Raw genomic sequence first — 19,852 nt, 5'->3', positions numbered from 1 at the left:
CGGAGCGTGCCATGCTGCTTCACTGACCCGCGTGACCCTTGACCTCTGTGGAGTATCCAAATCTGAAGAGGCCACAATCAGACAAATGGGAACAATGTCAGTAATAGGATTCACACAATCTTCCAGCTTGGACAAACGTAGCTTAGGATCAACAGTGTTCAAATTTTTTTGGGGGTTTTTCAGACTGACTGATCTGTCCTACAACTGATACAGGTTGCAAGCCAAATACGTCATTATTTTGGATTAAAATACTTTCCTGTGCTCGGCTGATCTTGCCTGGTGCAACTGAGCCAACCAAGAGGACGAATATTTCATAGGTTCCAAAAAGAAAACAAGCTCACTTAAGTGGAGAAAAGTATTTGAATCCAAAATGATCACATATTGGACCCAAGTCATACCAAGTCTAGAATGAATTAACAGAATTTGCATAATTTGTGTATGAAAACTCTGCAGGAATAATTTTTCACCTAGAAATTTCCTGACCATACTAGACCGCATTTTATGCAAATCGGTTAATTGATGAAGTAGATGTTAAGATTTTTCATTAAATTAAAAATATTTGCTAAAACACACTGTAAAGGTCCAAAAGACAAATGTGTTCTCTGCAGAAAGCCAAATCCAGCACCCCAGATGTGTGCCTGCACTATAATGTGGTGACCAGTTAAAAATGTTGACATTTCAATTCACTGCTATAGCGCCACCCAGTGGCCAATCAGCAACATGTGCGTCTGATCCATTAACGCCTGCTACTGGAGCTGCTGCTTCGGCTCCGAGACATGTCTGTTAAAAAGCTCTGAATAATTAAACTGTCTTCAATATTCAAAACAGGCCAAAATCAATGGCTTAGAACACGTTCAATAGCACCAAGCTAACATTCCCTCTTAAATCAATGAGTGACTCAAGGAAAATTTATCCGTGACTCTGGAATGAATGCAAGCCAGAGTTTTTCCTCACAAACGCAGTTAATTTCGCTGCTGCTCTGGTTGGGCAGGAGGTGAAGAGAGTGGAGGAACAGAAAGGAACAGAAGGGCAGGAGGTGAAGAGAGTGGAGGAACAGAAAGGAACAGAAGGGCAGGAGGTAAAGAGAGTGGAGGAACAGAAAGGAACAGAAGGGCAGGAGGTAAAGAGACTAGAGGAACAGAAAGGAACAGTAGAGCAGGGAGGTAAAGAGAGTAAAGGAACAGAAAGGAACAGTAGAGCAGGGAGGTAAAGAGAGTGGGAGAACAGAAAGGAACAGTATGGAGGGAGGTAAAGAGCGTGGAGGAACAGAAAGGAACAGTAGAGTAGGGAGGTGAAGAGAGTAGAGGAACAGAAAGGAACAGTCAGGCAGGGAGGTAAAGAGAGTAGAGGAACAGAAAGGAACAGTAGAGCAGGGAGGTAAAGAGAGTGGGAGAACAGAAAGGAACAGTATGGCAGGAGGTAAAGAGAGTGGAGGAACAGAAAGGAACAGTAGAGTAGGGAGGTGAAGAGAGTAGATGAACAGAAAGGAACAGTAGAGTAGGGAGGTGAAGAGAGTAGAGGAACCGAAAGGAACAGTAGGGCAGGAGGTAAAGAGAGTGGAGGAACAGAAAGGAACAGTAGAGTAGGGAGGTGAAGAGAGTAGATGAACAGAAAGGAACAGTAGAGTAGGGAGGTGAAGAGAGTAGAGGAACCGAAAGGAACAGTAGGGCAGGAGGTAAAGAGAGTGGAGGAACAGAAAGGAACAGAAGGGCAGTGAGGTAAAGAGAATGGAGGAACAGAAAGGAACAGTCAAGCAGTGAGGTAAAGAGAATGAGGAACAGAAAGGAACAGTCAGGCAGGGAGTTAAAGAGAGTGGGTGATCAGAAAGGAACATGATGACAGCACAGAAACACCTGCAGAAACAGACAGCTTGCTTGTCCTCTTCAAACCGTTCTGATGATTCACTTATTTTATTTTTATCACAGCCTCGTAAACAGTTAGCGCAGACACACTGTTTCTCACACACACACACACACACACACACACACACACACACACACACACACACACACACACACACGCAGCTGTCTGGCGGCAGCGTGTCAGGGGAGTGTGTTACGCTCTAATAAGAGTGTGGGCAGCTGTGAGCGCAGAAGCTCCGGGCTTCGCTCCCTGTCTGAGACCCAGACCGCAGAACAGCACGGACCGCAGTGCCCGTTACGTCACCCACAGACTGCGTGTGAAAAAGCCTTCTCAAGGCTGAGAAGTCAAGTTTACCGGCGCCGGCATGTTCTTCAGTTTGGAGCCAGAGCCAATATGGTACTAATAACACAATAACTTAAAGGAATTGGCACATAGGGAGGCAATAGACAAAGAAAAACACTATTTACAATTTTATTTTGTGGGAAATTATTGACCTCATATTTTGACCACAGTTGTACCATTGACTTTACATGGAAATCGGGTCAGAATAACCTATACCGACCGGAGCCACCCACAGTGGTGCTAGTGAGTCTCCACACTGCCCCACACACACACACACACATAACCCCACACACACATAGCCCCACACACACACACATAGCCCCACACACACACACACACATACACACATACTCACACACACACACACAGCCCCACACACATACACAGCCCCACACACTCACACACACACACACACACACACACACATAACCCCCCACACACACACACACACACACACACACACATAGCCCCACACACACACACACACACACACATAGCCCCACACACACACACACACACACATAGCCCCACACACACACACACACACACATACACACATACTCACACACACACACACACAGCCCCACACACATACACACACACACACACACAGCCCCACACACATACACACACACACACACATACTCATACACACACACAGATACACATGCACACACACATCCCCACACAAAGACACACACGCACACACACACACAGCCCCCCCCCCCCCCCCCCCCCCCACACACACACACACACGCACACATGCACACGCACATCGAATCGCGCCTCTTCTTCTTCTTCTGTGTCTTGAGCATATTGATTTCTCCTGCGTACGGCCTGGTGGCTCAGTAGAAGTGCTTACTCCTGCAGATTGCATTTCTGCCGAGTGTTACCGTTACTGACATGGAAAGAAATGCATTAGGTGCTACATTCCACGGTGAGCGCTGAGATTAGAACGGGGGGGGCGGGCGGAGGTGCGGTCCCAGCGAAAGGCACTACACTGTTTTTTAAAATATATATTTATCACAATGCTCCACAGGGACAGAAGTATAACCACTACAGGGGCTGACACTGTGCACAGAAACAGCGCTCAGTGTGTCTCACGAAAACACGCAGCTACGAGCTGAACGGCCGCACTTTCTCATACCACGTGCTTTAGACTTGATATTCGGGGCTGTAGACAACGCGTTCCCATCCTTATCCAACCTGCTCCGCGGTGGCTGTAGTGACCATCGGTATGCAGCTATTGTGCGTCGCTTCGGATAAAAGCGTCTGCCGAATAAAGTGTACTGTAATATTTCAGATCCGCTCACAGTAAAATGCCGTTTTGATTACCGTGGAGGAACGTAGCCTCGACATTCTCCAGGGCAGAACCGCCGCCAGAACACCACGGACTGAGCGGTCCCGCCCCAACTCCGACTCCTCGTTAGGGTTGTTCAGCTCGTTAGAGGCTCAGCTCGTTAGAGGCTCTTCATCGCTAGCCAGTGCTAATGCTACATTAGACAGCTATTCATGGGAGCTCCGTTTAAGTGTTTAAACTACGTCAGCGATAAAGTACAAAAAAAAAACAGTTTTCTTTGGAATCTTTCTGTTTCACAAGCCACTGCAGAATGAGATGGCCTGAGGAATTCTACATAGAAAGTATTTTTATTTTTCTGGGAAATACAGTTGTTGGTTTGCAGGGAACATAGTAAAACGCTGACGATACCTTTGAGCAGAAATGGTAGGGTGGGGGTTGGGTTGTGCTTCAGTTTGTTTCATGGACAATGAGAATAAAAACTCCGAACATACACACAGTGATCACTTTATTAGGTACACCAGCTTGTTAATGTAAATATTTAATCAGCCAACCATGTGACAGCAACTAAATGCATAAAAGCATCCAGACATGGTCGACCTGTTTCTCAGAGCAAATATCAGAATAGGGAAGAAATGTGATTGTGGAATGATTGTTGGTGCCACACAGGATGGTTTGAGTATTTGAGTATCTCAGAACCTGCTGATCTCCTGGGATGTTCATGTGCAACAATCTCTAGAGATTGCAGAGAATGGTACAAAAACAAAAATCATCCAGTGAGCAGCAGTTCTGCTTGCAGAAACGCCTTGTTAATGAGAGAGGTCAGAGGAGAAGGGCCAGACTGGTCAAAGCTGACAGGAAGGTGACAGTAACGCAAATAACCACACATTACAACAGTGTTATGCAGAAGAGCATCTCTGACCACACAACACGTCAAACCTCTAAGTGGATAGGCTACAGCAGCAGAAGAAAAATAAGTCTAATAAATACCTAATAAAGTGCTCACTGAGTGTACAGTACTCCAATTACAGTGGGACCAATCCTGCTACACCCTTCCTGAGTACTTCTGCCTGAAGTGTGAACTCATTTCTATGGTGTACTGTTATGGAACACACCTGCAAGACCTCCATTCCCCACCCCCACACACCAAAGCTACCTCCTCCCCGGATTCCTGTCTGACTGCTGGGGGCATTATCTCTGATATCTCCTATCTAATGCAGCAACCATTCAACAGCCGTCAAACACCTGAGCAAGTACAACAGAGTCAGTGCCACACAGATAGTACAACAGAGTCAGTACCACAGAGTTAGTACAACAGAGTCAGTACCACAGTTAGTACAACAGAGTCAGTACCACAGAGATAGTATAACAGAGTCAGTACCACAGAGATAGTACAACAGAGTCAGTACCACAGAGATAGTACAACAGAGTCAGTACCACACAGATAGTACAACAGAGTCAGTACCACACAGATAGTACAACAGAGTCAGTAGCACAGAGATAGTACAACAGAGTCAGTAGCACAGAGATAGTACAACAGAGTCAGTAGCACAGAGATAGTACAACAGAGTCAGTAGCACACAGATAGTACAACAGAGTCAGTACCACACAGATAGTACAACAGAGTCAGTACCACACAGATAGTACAACAGAGTCAGTAGCACAGAGATAGTACAACAGAGTCAGTAGCACAGAGATAGTACAACAGAGTCAGTAGCACAGAGATAGTACAACAGAGTCAGTAGCACAGAGATAGTACAACAGAGTCAGTGCAGATTGAATGCAGAGTCAGTGCCACAGAGTCAGTGCAGATTCATTGCAGGCCCACACGCCTGACCCAGGTCCACCTTCATCCATTAAAAACACCTCAGGCCTGAACTCCCCCCTGTCCCATTGGGGCCAAGTATCTAACTTAAAAACACTTTCACTGAGAGAAAATATGCCTGATCTCCTGGAGTCCTGCCATACCAGCCTTATTCAGACGATCCTGTTCTGCGAAACACAGAGCAGTGCATTGTAGGAGTGATGTTGGGGGGGCGGGGGCTCACCTGGTGTAGAGCAGTGCATTGTGGGAGCTCACCTCATGGTGTAGAGCAGTGCATTGTGGGATGTTGGAGGGGGGCTCACCTCATGGTGTAGAGCAGTGCATTGTGGGATGTTGGAGGGGGGCTCACCTCATGGTGTAGAGCAGTGCATTGTGGGATGTTGGAGGGGGGCTTACCTCATGGTGTAGAGCAGTGCATTGTGGGAGTGATGTTGGAGGGGCTCACCTCATGGTGTAGAGCAGTGCATTGTGGGATGTTGGAGGGGGGCTCACCTCATGGTGTAGAGCAGTGCATTGTGGGATGTTGGAGGGGGGCTCACCTCATGGTGTATAGCAGGGTGCCGTTGTCCACCAGACGCAGGAGTTTGTTGGGAGTGGTCATGTTGTGGGCGACGGACTTCTTCCCGTTGTGGAAGAAGGTGTCAGGGGTCCAGATCTTGCTGGCCAGCAGGTTGTTGAGCGGGAGGACGTGCATGGGCCCGTCAAACTTCAGCCGCTCATCTCTCCAGCTCTGGCGGAAGAACACGTCGATCGTGTACTCCTGCAACAGAGCAGAGTCACGGGAACGTCAGACGCCATCACACACCGCTCCTCTGAGCGGGAACGCCATCACACACCGCTCCTCTGAGCGGGAACGCCATCACACACCGCTCCTCTGAGCAGGAACGCCATCACACACCGCTCCTCTGAGCAGGAACGTCAGACACCATCACACACCGGCTCCTCTGAGCGGGAACGCCATCACACAGCCGCTCCTCTGAGCGGGAACGCCATCACACACCGCTCCTCTGAGCGGGAACGCCATCACACACCGGCTCCTCTGAGCGGGAACGCCATCACACACCGGCTCCTCTGAGCGGGAACGCCATCACACACCGCTCCTCTGAGCGGGAACGCCATAACACACCGGCTCCTCTGAGCGGGAACGCCATCACACACCGGCTCCTCTGAGCGGGAACGCCATCACACACCGCTCCTCTGAGCGGGAACGCCATCACACACTGCTCCTCTGAGCGGGAACGCCATCACACACCGGCTCCTCTGAGCGGGAACGCCAGACACCATCACACACTGGCTCCTCTGAGCGGGAACGCCGTCACACACCGCTCCTCTGAGAGGGAACGCCATAACACACCGGCTCCTCTGAGCGGGAACGTCATAACACACCGGCTCCTCTGAACGGGAACGCCATCACACACCGGCTCCTCTGAACGGGAACGCCATAACACACCGGCTCCTCTGAACGGGAACGCCATCACACACCGGCTCCTCTGAACGGGAACGCCATCACACACCGGCTCCTCTGAGCGGGAACGCCATCACACACCGCTCCTCTGAGCGGGAACGTCATCACACACCGGCTCCTCTGATTGAAAAGGAGCAGAGTGCGGGTCTTTGCTCCATAATTAAATTAATAAAATGAAATGTCTTCATCAGGCTGTGGAAACATTGATTGCATTTTGTTAAATAGCTGAAGGAGCACAGGTTGTTCAATATTCTTTTTGCAATATTAATCATAATGATCTACACCTTTTTAGTGATTGGGGGTACGTCTACTTAGTTACGAATCAAATACACTTTTCATTTAAATTATAAATGAACTGAACTACTTATCTCAAAATGTTAAAAAGGGCAAGGCGCACTAACGATTTTACTGAAAATGCTACTTCGCCCCGCGACCAACTGTTGTCCTTTCCTAGCCTCTGGAAGACAGACTGCGAGATTTCTCTAAATATTCCTGAATAATTTATCCTGGGTTTGAGTTCAGAGAAACAGCCTGCTGCTTAATGCAGACTCCTCAAGGCACCCTTCAGCCTCACACTCCAGCGAGGGTGATGATTTGTGACCAGTGAGTGCGGACGTGCGCTTCAGAGCGATCGCTCATGCAGTCCCGCCAAGCCGCGACAAGAGACGATTCCTCATCTGCCTTCAGACGAGAACGAGCCCACGGCCTATTCAACTGCCGCACATCTTTACTCATGAATGCTCCCCTCATTTCACATGTCCTGCACATTTTCAAAAACAACAGCGGTAATATTTGTGGTCTGACATTCCTGCAAAATCTGGTTTTTTTATCAGACGCATCAACCTCAACCTCAATTAGCCTCAATAAACCCCGGTCTCATTCTCGTCACCAAAGAAGCCTGTTTTCTCACAGCAAAATGACAGAATTAATTTTATTTCTCAGGTGAGACTTTTAGATTGCTGAAATATCTCCACCCTCCATTTCGAGAAAGAAACTTTCCTTGATCTGACACAGGTTAGGATCAGTTATGTAAATTGAGTATGGAAGAGTTTCAGATTTTCATGCTAGTTTCTGAGGGGCACTCGAAGAACAGCTGGTACAGCAGGCCCATCGCAGCCTGGGCAGTATATAGAGCTGGTACAGTAGGCTGGGGGGTATATAGAGCTGGTACAGTAGGCTGGGGGGTATATAGAGCTGGTACAGTAGGCTGGGGGGTATATAGAGCTGGTACAGTAGGCTGGGGGGTATATAGAGCTGGTACAGTAAGCTGGGGGGTATATAGAGCTGGTACAGTAGGGGTATATAGAGTGGTACAGTAGGGGTATATAGAGCTGGTGCAGTAGGCTGGGGGGTATATAGAGCTGGTACAGTAGGGGTATATAGAGCTGGTGCAGTAGGGGTATATAGAGTGGTACAGTAGGGGTATATAGAGCTGGTGCAGTAGGCTGGGGGGTATATAGAGCTGGTACAGTAGGGGTATATAGAGCAGTACAGTAGGGGTATATAGAGCTGGTACAGTAGGCTGGGGGGTATATAGAGCTGGTACAGTAGGCTGGGGGGTATATAGAGCTGGTACAGTAGGGGTATATAGAGTGGTACAGTAGGGGTATATAGAGCTGGTGCAGTAGGCTGGGGGGTATATAGAGCTGGTACAGTAGGGGTATATAGAGCTGGTGCAGTAGGGGTATATAGAGCTGGTACAGTAGGCTGGGGGGTATATAGAGCTGGTACAGTAGGGGTATATAGAGCTGGTGCAGTAGGGGTATATAGAGCTGGTACAGTAGGGGTATATAGAGCTGGTACAGTAGGCTGGGGGGTATATAGAGCTGGTACAGTAGGGGTATATAGAGCTGGTACAGTAGGCTGGGGGGTATATAGAGCTGGTGCAGTAGGGGTATATAGAGTTGGTACAGTAGGGGCATATAGAGCTGGTACAGTAGGGGTATATAGAGTGGTTCAGTAGGGGTATATAGAGCTGGTGCAGTAGGGGTATATAGAGCCGGTGCAGTAGGGGTATATAGAGCTGGTGCAGTAGGGGTATATAGAGCTGGTACAGTAGGGGTATATAGAGCTGGTGCAGTAGGGGTATATAGAGCTGGTGCAGTAGGGGTATATAGAGCTGGTGCAGTAGGGGTATATAGAGCTGGTACAGTAGGGGTATATAGAGCTGGTACAGTAGGGGTATATAGAGCTGGTGCAGTAGGGGTATATAGAGCTGGTACAGTAGGGGTATATAGAGCTGGTACAGTAGGGGTATATAGAGCTGGTACAGTAGGGGTATATAGAGCTGGTGCAGTAGGGGTATATAGAGCTGGTACAGTAGGGGTATATAGAGCTGGTACAGTAGGGGTATATAGAGCTGGTACAGTAGGGGTATATAGAGCTGGTACAGTAGGGTATATAGAGCTGGTACAGTAGGGGTATATAGAGCTGGTACAGTAGGGGTATATAGAGCTGGTACAGTAGGGGTATATAGAGCTGGTACAGTAGGCTGGGGGGGTATATAGAGCTGGTACAGTAGGGGTATATAGGGGTGGTACAGTAGGGGTATATAGAGCTGGTACAGTAGGGGTATATAGAGCTGGTGCAGTAGGGGTATATAGAGCTGGTGCAGTAGGGGTATATAGAGCTGGTACAGTAGGGGTATATAGAGCTGGTACAGTAGGGGTATATAGAGCTGGTACAGTAGGGGTATATAGAGCTGGTACAGTAGGGGTATATAGAGTTGGTACAGTAGGGGTATATAGAGCTGGTACAGTAGGGGTATATAGAGCTGGTGCCGTAGGGGTATATAGAGCTGGTACAGTAGGGGTATATAGAGCTGGTGCAATAGGGGTATATAGAGCTGGTGCAGTAGGGGTATATAGAGTGGTACAGTAGGCTGGGGGGGTATATAGAGCTGGTACAGTAGGGGTATATAGAGCTGGGACAGTAGGCTGGGGGGTATATAGAGCTGGTACAGTAGGGGTATATAGAGCTGGTGCAGTAGGGGTATATAGAGCTGGTGCAGTAGGGGTATATAGAGCTAGTACAGTAGGGGTATATAGAGCTAGTACAGTAGGGGTATATAGAGTGGTACAGTAGGGGTATATAGAGCTGGTACAGTAGGGGTATATAGAGCTGGTACAGTAGGCTGGGGGGGTATATAGAGCTGGTACAGTAGGGGTATATAGAGCTGGTACAGTAGGCTGGGGGGGTATATAGAGCTGGTACAGTAGGGGTATATAGAGCTGGTACAGTAGGGGTATATACAGCTGGTACAGTAGGGGTATATAGAGCTGGTACAGTAGGGGTATATAGAGCTGGTACAGTAGGGGTATATAGAGTTGGTACAGTAGGGGCATATAGAGCTGGTGCAGTAGGGGTATATAGAGCTGGTACAGTAGGGGTATATAGAGCTGGTGCAGTAGGGGTATATAGGGGTGGTACAGCAGGCTGGGGGGGTATATAGAGCTGGTACAGTAGGGGTATATAGAGCTGGTACAGTAGGGGTATATAGAGCTGGTACAGTAGGCTGGGGGGGTATATAGAGCTGGTACAGTAGGGGTATATAGAGCTGGTACAGTAGGGGTATATAGAGCGGGTACAGTAGGGGTATATAGAGCTGGTACAGTAGGGGTATATAGAGCTGGTACAGTAGGGGTATATAGAGCTGGTACAGTAGGGGTATATAGAGCTGGTACAGTAGGGTATATAGAGCTGGTACAGTAGGGGTATATAGAGCTGGTGCAGTAGGGGTATATAGAGCTGGTACAGTAGGGGTATATAGAGCTGGTACAGTAGGGGTATATAGAGCTGGTGCAGTAGGGGTATATGGAGCTGGTACAGTAGGGGTATATAGAGCTGGTACAGTAGGGGTATATAGAGCTGGTACAGTAGGCTGGGGGGGTATATAGAGCTGGTACAGTAGGGGAATATAGAGCTGGTACAGTAGGGGTATATAGAGCTGGTACAGTAGGGGTATATAGAGCTGGTACAGTAGGCTGGGGGGGTATATAGAGCTGGTACAGTAGGGGTATATAGAGCTGGTACAGTAGGCTGGGGGGGTATATAGAGCTGGTACAGTAGGGGTATATAGAGTGGTACAGTAGGGGTATATAGAGCTGGTGCAGTAGGGGTATATAGAGCTGGTGCAGTAGGGGTATATAGAGTGGTACAGTAGGGGTATATAGAGCTGGTGCAGTAGGGGTATATAGAGCAGTACAGTAGGGGTATATAGAGCTGGTGCAGTAGGGGTATATAGAGTGGTACAGTAGGGGTATATAGAGTGGTACAGTAGGGGTATATAGAGCTGGTGCAGTAGGGGTATATAGAGCAGTACAGTAGGGGTATATAGAGCTGGTACAGCAGGCTGGGGGGGTATATACAGCGGTACAGTAGGCACATCGCAGGCTGCAGGGGGTATACAGAGCTTTCGAGAAAGAAACTTTCCTTGATCTGACACAGGTTAGGATCAGTTATGTAAATTGAGTATGGAAGAGTTTCAGATTTTCATGCTAGTTTCTGAGGGGCACTCGAAGAACAGCTGGTACAGCAGGCCCATCGCAGCCTGGGCAGTATATAGAGCTGGTACAGTAGGCTGGGGGGTATATAGAGCTGGTACAGTAGGCTGGGGGGTATATAGAGCTGGTACAGTAGGCTGGGGGGTATATAGAGCTGGTACAGTAGGCTGGGGGGTATATAGAGCTGGTACAGTAAGCTGGGGGGTATATAGAGCTGGTACAGTAGGGGTATATAGAGTGGTACAGTAGGGGTATATAGAGCTGGTGCAGTAGGCTGGGGGGTATATAGAGCTGGTACAGTAGGGGTATATAGAGCTGGTGCAGTAGGGGTATATAGAGTGGTACAGTAGGGGTATATAGAGCTGGTGCAGTAGGCTGGGGGGTATATAGAGCTGGTACAGTAGGGGTATATAGAGCAGTACAGTAGGGGTATATAGAGTGGTACAGTAGGGGTATATAGAGCTGGTACAGTAGGGGTATATAGAGCTGGTACAGTAGGCTGGGGGGGTATATAGAGCTGGTACAGTAGGGGTATATAGAGCTGGTACAGTAGGCTGGGGGGGTATATAGAGCTGGTACAGTAGGGGTATATAGAGCTGGTACAGTAGGGGTATATACAGCTGGTACAGTAGGGGTATATAGAGCTGGTACAGTAGGGGTATATAGAGTTGGTACAGTAGGGGCATATAGAGCTGGTGCAGTAGGGGTATATAGAGCTGGTACAGTAGGGGTATATAGAGCTGGTGCAGTAGGGGTATATAGGGGTGGTTCAGCAGGCTGGGGGGGTATATAGAGCTGGTACAGTAGGGGTATATAGAGCTGGTACAGTAGGGGTATATAGAGCTGGTACAGTAGGCTGGGGGGGTATATAGAGCTGGTACAGTAGGGGTATATAGAGCTGGTACAGTAGGGGTATATAGAGCGGGTACAGTAGGGGTATATAGAGCTGGTACAGTAGGGGTATATAGAGCTGGTACAGTAGGGGTATATAGAGCTGGTACAGTAGGGTATATAGAGCTGGTACAGTAGGGGTATATAGAGCTGGTGCAGTAGGGGTATATAGAGCTGGTACAGTAGGGGTATATAGAGCTGGTACAGTAGGGGTATATAGAGCTGGTGCAGTAGGGGTATATGGAGCTGGTACAGTAGGGGTATATGGAGCTGGTACAGTAGGGGTATATAGAGCTGGTACAGTAGGCTGGGGGGGTATATAGAGCTGGTACAGTAGGGGTATATAGAGCTGGTACAGTAGGGGTATATAGAGCTGGTACAGTAGGGGTATATAGAGCTGGTACAGTAGGCTGGGGGGGTATATAGAGCTGGTACAGTAGGGGTATACAGAGTTGGTACAGTAGGGGTATATAGAGCTGGTACAGTAGGCTGGGGGGGTATATAGAGCTGGTACAGTAGGGGTATATAGAGCTGGTGCAGTAGGGGTATATAGAGCTGGTGCAGTAGGGGTATATAGAGTGGTACAGTAGGGGTATATAGAGCTGGTGCAGTAGGGGTATATAGAGCAGTACAGTAGGGGTATATAGAGCTGGTGCAGTAGGGGTATATAGAGTGGTACAGTAGGGGTATATAGAGTGGTACAGTAGGGGTATATAGAGCTGGTGCAGTAGGGGTATATAGAGCAGTACAGTAGGGGTATATAGAGCTGGTACAGCAGGCTGGGGGGGTATATACAGCGGTACAGTAGGCACATCGCAGGCTGCAGGGGGTATACAGAGCTTTCGAGAAAGAAACTTTCCTTGATCTGACACAGGTTAGGATCAGTTATGTAAATTGAGTATGGAAGAGTTTCAGATTTTCATGCTAGTTTCTGAGGGGCACTCGAAGAACAGCTGGTACAGCAGGCCCATCGCAGCCTGGGCAGTATATAGAGCTGGTACAGTAGGCTGGGGGGTATATAGAGCTGGTACAGTAGGCTGGGGGGTATATAGAGCTGGTACAGTAGGCTGGGGGGTATATAGAGCTGGTACAGTAGGCTGGGGGGTATATAGAGCTGGTACAGTAAGCTGGGGGGTATATAGAGCTGGTACAGTAGGGGTATATAGAGTGGTACAGTAGGGGTATATAGAGCTGGTGCAGTAGGCTGGGGGGTATATAGAGCTGGTACAGTAGGGGTATATAGAGCTGGTGCAGTAGGGGTATATAGAGTGGTACAGTAGGGGTATATAGAGCTGGTGCAGTAGGCTGGGGGGTATATAGAGCTGGTACAGTAGGGGTATATAGAGCAGTACAGTAGGGGTATATAGAGCTGGTACAGTAGGCTGGGGGGTATATAGAGCTGGTACAGTAGGCTGGGGGGTATATAGAGCTGGTACAGTAGGGGTATATAGAGTGGTACAGTAGGGGTATATAGAGCTGGTGCAGTAGGCTGGGGGGTATATAGAGCTGGTACAGTAGGGGTATATAGAGCTGGTGCAGTAGGGGTATATAGAGCTGGTACAGTAGGCTGGGGGGTATATAGAGCTGGTACAGTAGGGGTATATAGAGCTGGTGCAGTAGGGGTATATAGAGCTGGTACAGTAGGGGTATATAGAGCTGGTACAGTAGGCTGGGGGGTATATAGAGCTGGTACAGTAGGGGTATATAGAGCTGGTACAGTAGGCTGGGGGGTATATAGAGCTGGTGCAGTAGGGGTATATAGAGTTGGTACAGTAGGGGCATATAGAGCTGGTACAGTAGGGGTATATAGAGTGGTTCAGTAGGGGTATATAGAGCTGGTGCAGTAGGGGTATATAGAGCCGGTGCAGTAGGGGTATATAGAGCCGGTGCAGTAGGGGTATATAGAGCTGGTACAGTAGGGGTATATAGAGCTGGTGCAGTAGGGGTATATAGAGCTGGTGCAGTAGGGGTATATAGAGCTGGTGCAGTAGGGGTATATAGAGCTGGTACAGTAGGGGTATATAGAGCTGGTACAGTAGGGGTATATAGAGCTGGTGCAGTAGGGGTATATAGAGCTGGTACAGTAGGGGTATATAGAGCTGGTACAGTAGGGGTATATAGAGCTGGTACAGTAGGGGTATATAGAGCTGGTGCAGTAGGGGTATATAGAGCTGGTACAGTAGGGGTATATAGAGCTGGTACAGTAGGGGTATATAGAGCTGGTACAGTAGGGGTATATAGAGCTGGTACAGTAGGGTATATAGAGCTGGTACAGTAGGGGTATATAGAGCTGGTACAGTAGGGGTATATAGAGCTGGTACAGTAGGGGTATATAGAGCTGGTACAGTAGGCTGGGGGGGTATATAGAGCTGGTACAGTAGGGGTATATAGGGGTGGTACAGTAGGGGTATATAGAGCTGGTACAGTAGGGGTATATAGAGCTGGTGCAGTAGGGGTATATAGAGCTGGTGCAGTAGGGGTATATAGAGCTGGTACAGTAGGGGTATATAGAGCTGGTACAGTAGGGGTATATAGAGCTGGTACAGTAGGGGTATATAGAGCTGGTACAGTAGGGGTATATAGAGTTGGTACAGTAGGGGTATATAGAGCTGGTACAGTAGGGGTATATAGAGCTGGTGCCGTAGGGGTATATAGAGCTGGTACAGTAGGGGTATATAGAGCTGGTGCAATAGGGGTATATAGAGCTGGTGCAGTAGGGGTATATAGAGTGGTACAGTAGGCTGGGGGGGTATATAGAGCTGGTACAGTAGGGGTATATAGAGCTGGGACAGTAGGCTGGGGGGTATATAGAGCTGGTACAGTAGGGGTATATAGAGCTGGTGCAGTAGGGGTATATAGAGCTGGTGCAGTAGGGGTATATAGAGCTAGTACAGTAGGGGTATATAGAGCTAGTACAGTAGGGGTATATAGAGTGGTACAGTAGGGGTATATAGAGCTGGTACAGTAGGGGTATATAGAGCTGGTACAGTAGGCTGGGGGGGTATATAGAGCTGGTACAGTAGGGGTATATAGAGCTGGTACAGTAGGCTGGGGGGGTATATAGAGCTGGTACAGTAGGGGTATATAGAGCTGGTACAGTAGGGGTATATACAGCTGGTACAGTAGGGGTATATAGAGCTGGTACAGTAGGGGTATATAGAGCTGGTACAGTAGGGGTATATAGAGTTGGTACAGTAGGGGCATATAGAGCTGGTGCAGTAGGGGTATATAGAGCTGGTACAGTAGGGGTATATAGAGCTGGTGCAGTAGGGGTATATAGGGGTGGTACAGCAGGCTGGGGGGGTATATAGAGCTGGTACAGTAGGGGTATATAGAGCTGGTACAGTAGGGGTATATAGAGCTGGTACAGTAGGCTGGGGGGGTATATAGAGCTGGTACAGTAGGGGTATATAGAGCTGGTACAGTAGGGGTATATAGAGCGGGTACAGTAGGGGTATATAGAGCTGGTACAGTAGGGGTATATAGAGCTGGTACAGTAGGGGTATATAGAGCTGGTACAGTAGGGGTATATAGAGCTGGTACAGTAGGGTATATAGAGCTGGTACAGTAGGGGTATATAGAGCTGGTGCAGTAGGGGTATATAGAGCTGGTACAGTAGGGGTATATAGAGCTGGTACAGTAGGGGTATATAGAGCTGGTGCAGTAGGGGTATATGGAGCTGGTACAGTAGGGGTATATAGAGCTGGTACAGTAGGGGTATATAGAGCTGGTACAGTAGGCTGGGGGGGTATATAGAGCTGGTACAGTAGGGGAATATAGAGCTGGTACAGTAGGGGTATATAGAGCTGGTACAGTAGGGGTATATAGAGCTGGTACAGTAGGCTGGGGGGGTATATAGAGCTGGTACAGTAGGGGTATATAGAGCTGGTACAGTAGGCTGGGGGGGTATATAGAGCTGGTACAGTAGGGGTATATAGAGTGGTACAGTAGGGGTATATAGAGCTGGTGCAGTAGGGGTATATAGAGCTGGTGCAGTAGGGGTATATAGAGTGGTACAGTAGGGGTATATAGAGCTGGTGCAGTAGGGGTATATAGAGCAGTACAGTAGGGGTATATAGAGCTGGTGCAGTAGGGGTATATAGAGTGGTACAGTAGGGGTATATAGAGTGGTACAGTAGGGGTATATAGAGCTGGTGCAGTAGGGGTATATAGAGCAGTACAGTAGGGGTATATAGAGCTGGTACAGCAGGCTGGGGGGGTATATACAGCGGTACAGTAGGCACATCGCAGGCTGCAGGGGGTATACAGAGCTTTCGAGAAAGAAACTTTCCTTGATCTGACACAGGTTAGGATCAGTTATGTAAATTGAGTATGGAAGAGTTTCAGATTTTCATGCTAGTTTCTGAGGGGCACTCGAAGAACAGCTGGTACAGCAGGCCCATCGCAGCCTGGGCAGTATATAGAGCTGGTACAGTAGGCTGGGGGGTATATAGAGCTGGTACAGTAGGCTGGGGGGTATATAGAGCTGGTACAGTAGGCTGGGGGGTATATAGAGCTGGTACAGTAGGCTGGGGGGTATATAGAGCTGGTACAGTAAGCTGGGGGGTATATAGAGCTGGTACAGTAGGGGTATATAGAGTGGTACAGTAGGGGTATATAGAGCTGGTGCAGTAGGCTGGGGGGTATATAGAGCTGGTACAGTAGGGGTATATAGAGCTGGTGCAGTAGGGGTATATAGAGTGGTACAGTAGGGGTATATAGAGCTGGTGCAGTAGGCTGGGGGGTATATAGAGCTGGTACAGTAGGGGTATATAGAGCAGTACAGTAGGGGTATATAGAGTGGTACAGTAGGGGTATATAGAGCTGGTACAGTAGGGGTATATAGAGCTGGTACAGTAGGCTGGGGGGGTATATAGAGCTGGTACAGTAGGGGTATATAGAGCTGGTACAGTAGGCTGGGGGGGTATATAGAGCTGGTACAGTAGGGGTATATAGAGCTGGTACAGTAGGGGTATATACAGCTGGTACAGTAGGGGTATATAGAGCTGGTACAGTAGGGGTATATAGAGTTGGTACAGTAGGGGCATATAGAGCTGGTGCAGTAGGGGTATATAGAGCTGGTACAGTAGGGGTATATAGAGCTGGTGCAGTAGGGGTATATAGGGGTGGTTCAGCAGGCTGGGGGGGTATATAGAGCTGGTACAGTAGGGGTATATAGAGCTGGTACAGTAGGGGTATATAGAGCTGGTACAGTAGGCTGGGGGGGTATATAGAGCTGGTACAGTAGGGGTATATAGAGCTGGTACAGTAGGGGTATATAGAGCGGGTACAGTAGGGGTATATAGAGCTGGTACAGTAGGGGTATATAGAGCTGGTACAGTAGGGGTATATAGAGCTGGTACAGTAGGGGTATATAGAGCTGGTACAGTAGGGTATATAGAGCTGGTACAGTAGGGGTATATAGAGCTGGTGCAGTAGGGGTATATAGAGCTGGTACAGTAGGGGTATATAGAGCTGGTACAGTAGGGGTATATAGAGCTGGTGCAGTAGGGGTATATGGAGCTGGTACAGTAGGGGTATATGGAGCTGGTACAGTAGGGGTATATAGAGCTGGTACAGTAGGCTGGGGGGGTATATAGAGCTGGTACAGTAGGGGTATATAGAGCTGGTACAGTAGGGGTATATAGAGCTGGTACAGTAGGGGTATATAGAGCTGGTACAGTAGGCTGGGGGGGTATATAGAGCTGGTACAGTAGGGGTATACAGAGTTGGTACAGTAGGGGTATATAGAGCTGGTACAGTAGGCTGGGGGGGTATATAGAGCTGGTACAGTAGGGGTATATAGAGCTGGTGCAGTAGGGGTATATAGAGCTGGTGCAGTAGGGGTATATAGAGTGGTACAGTAGGGGTATATAGAGCTGGTGCAGTAGGGGTATATAGAGCAGTACAGTAGGGGTATATAGAGCTGGTGCAGTAGGGGTATATAGAGTGGTACAGTAGGGGTATATAGAGTGGTACAGTAGGGGTATATAGAGCTGGTGCAGTAGGGGTATATAGAGCAGTACAGTAGGGGTATATAGAGCTGGTACAGCAGGCTGGGGGGGTATATACAGCGGTACAGTAGGCACATCGCAGGCTGCAGGGGGTATACAGAGCTTTCGAGAAAGAAACTTTCCTTGATCTGACACAGGTTAGGATCAGTTATGTAAATTGAGTATGGAAGAGTTTCAGATTTTCATGCTAGTTTCTGAGGGGCACTCGAAGAACAGCTGGTACAGCAGGCCCATCGCAGCCTGGGCAGTATATAGAGCTGGTACAGTAGGCTGGGGGGTATATAGAGCTGGTACAGTAGGCTGGGGGGTATATAGAGCTGGTACAGTAGGCTGGGGGGTATATAGAGCTGGTACAGTAGGCTGGGGGGTATATAGAGCTGGTGCAGTAGGGGTATATAGAGCTGGTACAGTAGGCTGGGGGGTATATAGAGCTGGTACAGTAGGCTGGGGGGTATATAGAGCTGGTACAGTAGGGGTATATAGAGCTGGTACAGTAGGCTGGGGGGGTATATAGAGCTGGTACAGTAGGCTGGGCAGTATATAGAGCTGGTACAGTAGGCTGGGGGGTATATAGAGCTGGTACAGTAGGCTGGGGGGTATATAGAGCTGGTGCAGTAGGGGTATATAGAGCTGGTACAGCAGGCTGGGGGGGTATATAGAGTTGGTACAGTAGGGGTATATAGAGCTAGTACAGTAGGGGTATATAGAGCTGGTGCAGTAGGGGTATATAGAGCAGTACAGTAGGGGTATATAGAGCTGGTACAGCAGGCTGGGGGGGTATATAGAGCTGGTGCAGTAGGGGTATATAGAGTGGTACAGTAGGGGTATATAGAGCTGGTGCAGTAGGGGTATATAGAGCAGTACAGTAGGGGTATATAGAGCTGGTACAGCAGGCTGGGGGGGGTATATAGAGCTGGTGCAGCAGGCTGGGGGGGTATATAGAGTGGTACAGTAGGGGTATATAGAGGTACAGCAGGCTGGTACAGCAGGCTGGGGGGTATATAGAGCTGGTACAGCAGGCTGGGGGGGTATATAGAGCTGGTACAGCAGGCTGGGGGGTATATAGAGCTGGTACAGCAGGCTGGGGGGGTATATAGAGCGGTACAGTAGGCACATCGCAGGCTGCAGGGGGTATACAGAGCTGGCAGGGCTAAAGAGCTTTCTGCTAAATTAAATCACCTCCTGGGAAGAAAAAAAAAAATCTTTTCATGATAGATTAAATAAAATCCATTTACGATAGATTAACTAAAATCAAGTATGTAAAGCCAGTGGGTGGTATTTTCCTTATTTACATACGGAAAAGTAAGCCAGCCTACCTCTCCCCATATGGGAGAAGGGGGCATTTGCCAGTAACATATACAACTAAAGACCCTTTCTTTGAAGCCTGCATTTTGTAGTGTACCCATATTGGAACAGACCTGGTTAGAAAAGAGTATCTTTAATTCAAATTCAAAGCTCACACAACGTCTCAAAGCATTCCGTCACGTCACGCGGTCTGTAAACGACCAGCTGAAATCAGGTGCATCAGCGAAGGCAAAACAAAACAGCGAGCAGCAGACAGGAAAGAGCAACACCGCGCAACAGGCCAATTAGCCTGTCAAATATGGACCTCAAAATCACTCAAAACCACACAGCACTGTCAGCTGAATATTA

The 19,852-nt window shown here is 48.4% G+C and overlaps 1 protein-coding gene across 1 annotated transcript in view; it reads right to left on the bottom strand.

Moving 5' to 3' along the window:
• LOC133132565 (gamma-aminobutyric acid receptor subunit alpha-3-like) overlaps window positions 1-19,852 on the bottom strand; it is a 133,914-nt gene that overhangs the window by 46,642 nt on the left and 67,420 nt on the right. The window contains exon 5 of the mRNA XM_061248047.1: window positions 5,867-6,087. Within this exon, the coding sequence (XP_061104031.1) occupies window positions 5,867-6,087 (221 nt within the window). The remainder of the gene's footprint in view (window positions 1-5,866; window positions 6,088-19,852) is intronic.

The sequence above is a fragment of the Conger conger genome, chromosome 7, assembly GCF_963514075.1.
Source record: "Conger conger chromosome 7, fConCon1.1, whole genome shotgun sequence".
In the NCBI taxonomy this organism is placed as follows: domain Eukaryota; kingdom Metazoa; phylum Chordata; class Actinopteri; order Anguilliformes; family Congridae; genus Conger; species Conger conger.
Note: the sequence above shows the minus strand (reverse complement) of the source record. Positions and strands in the feature narration are given on the sequence as shown.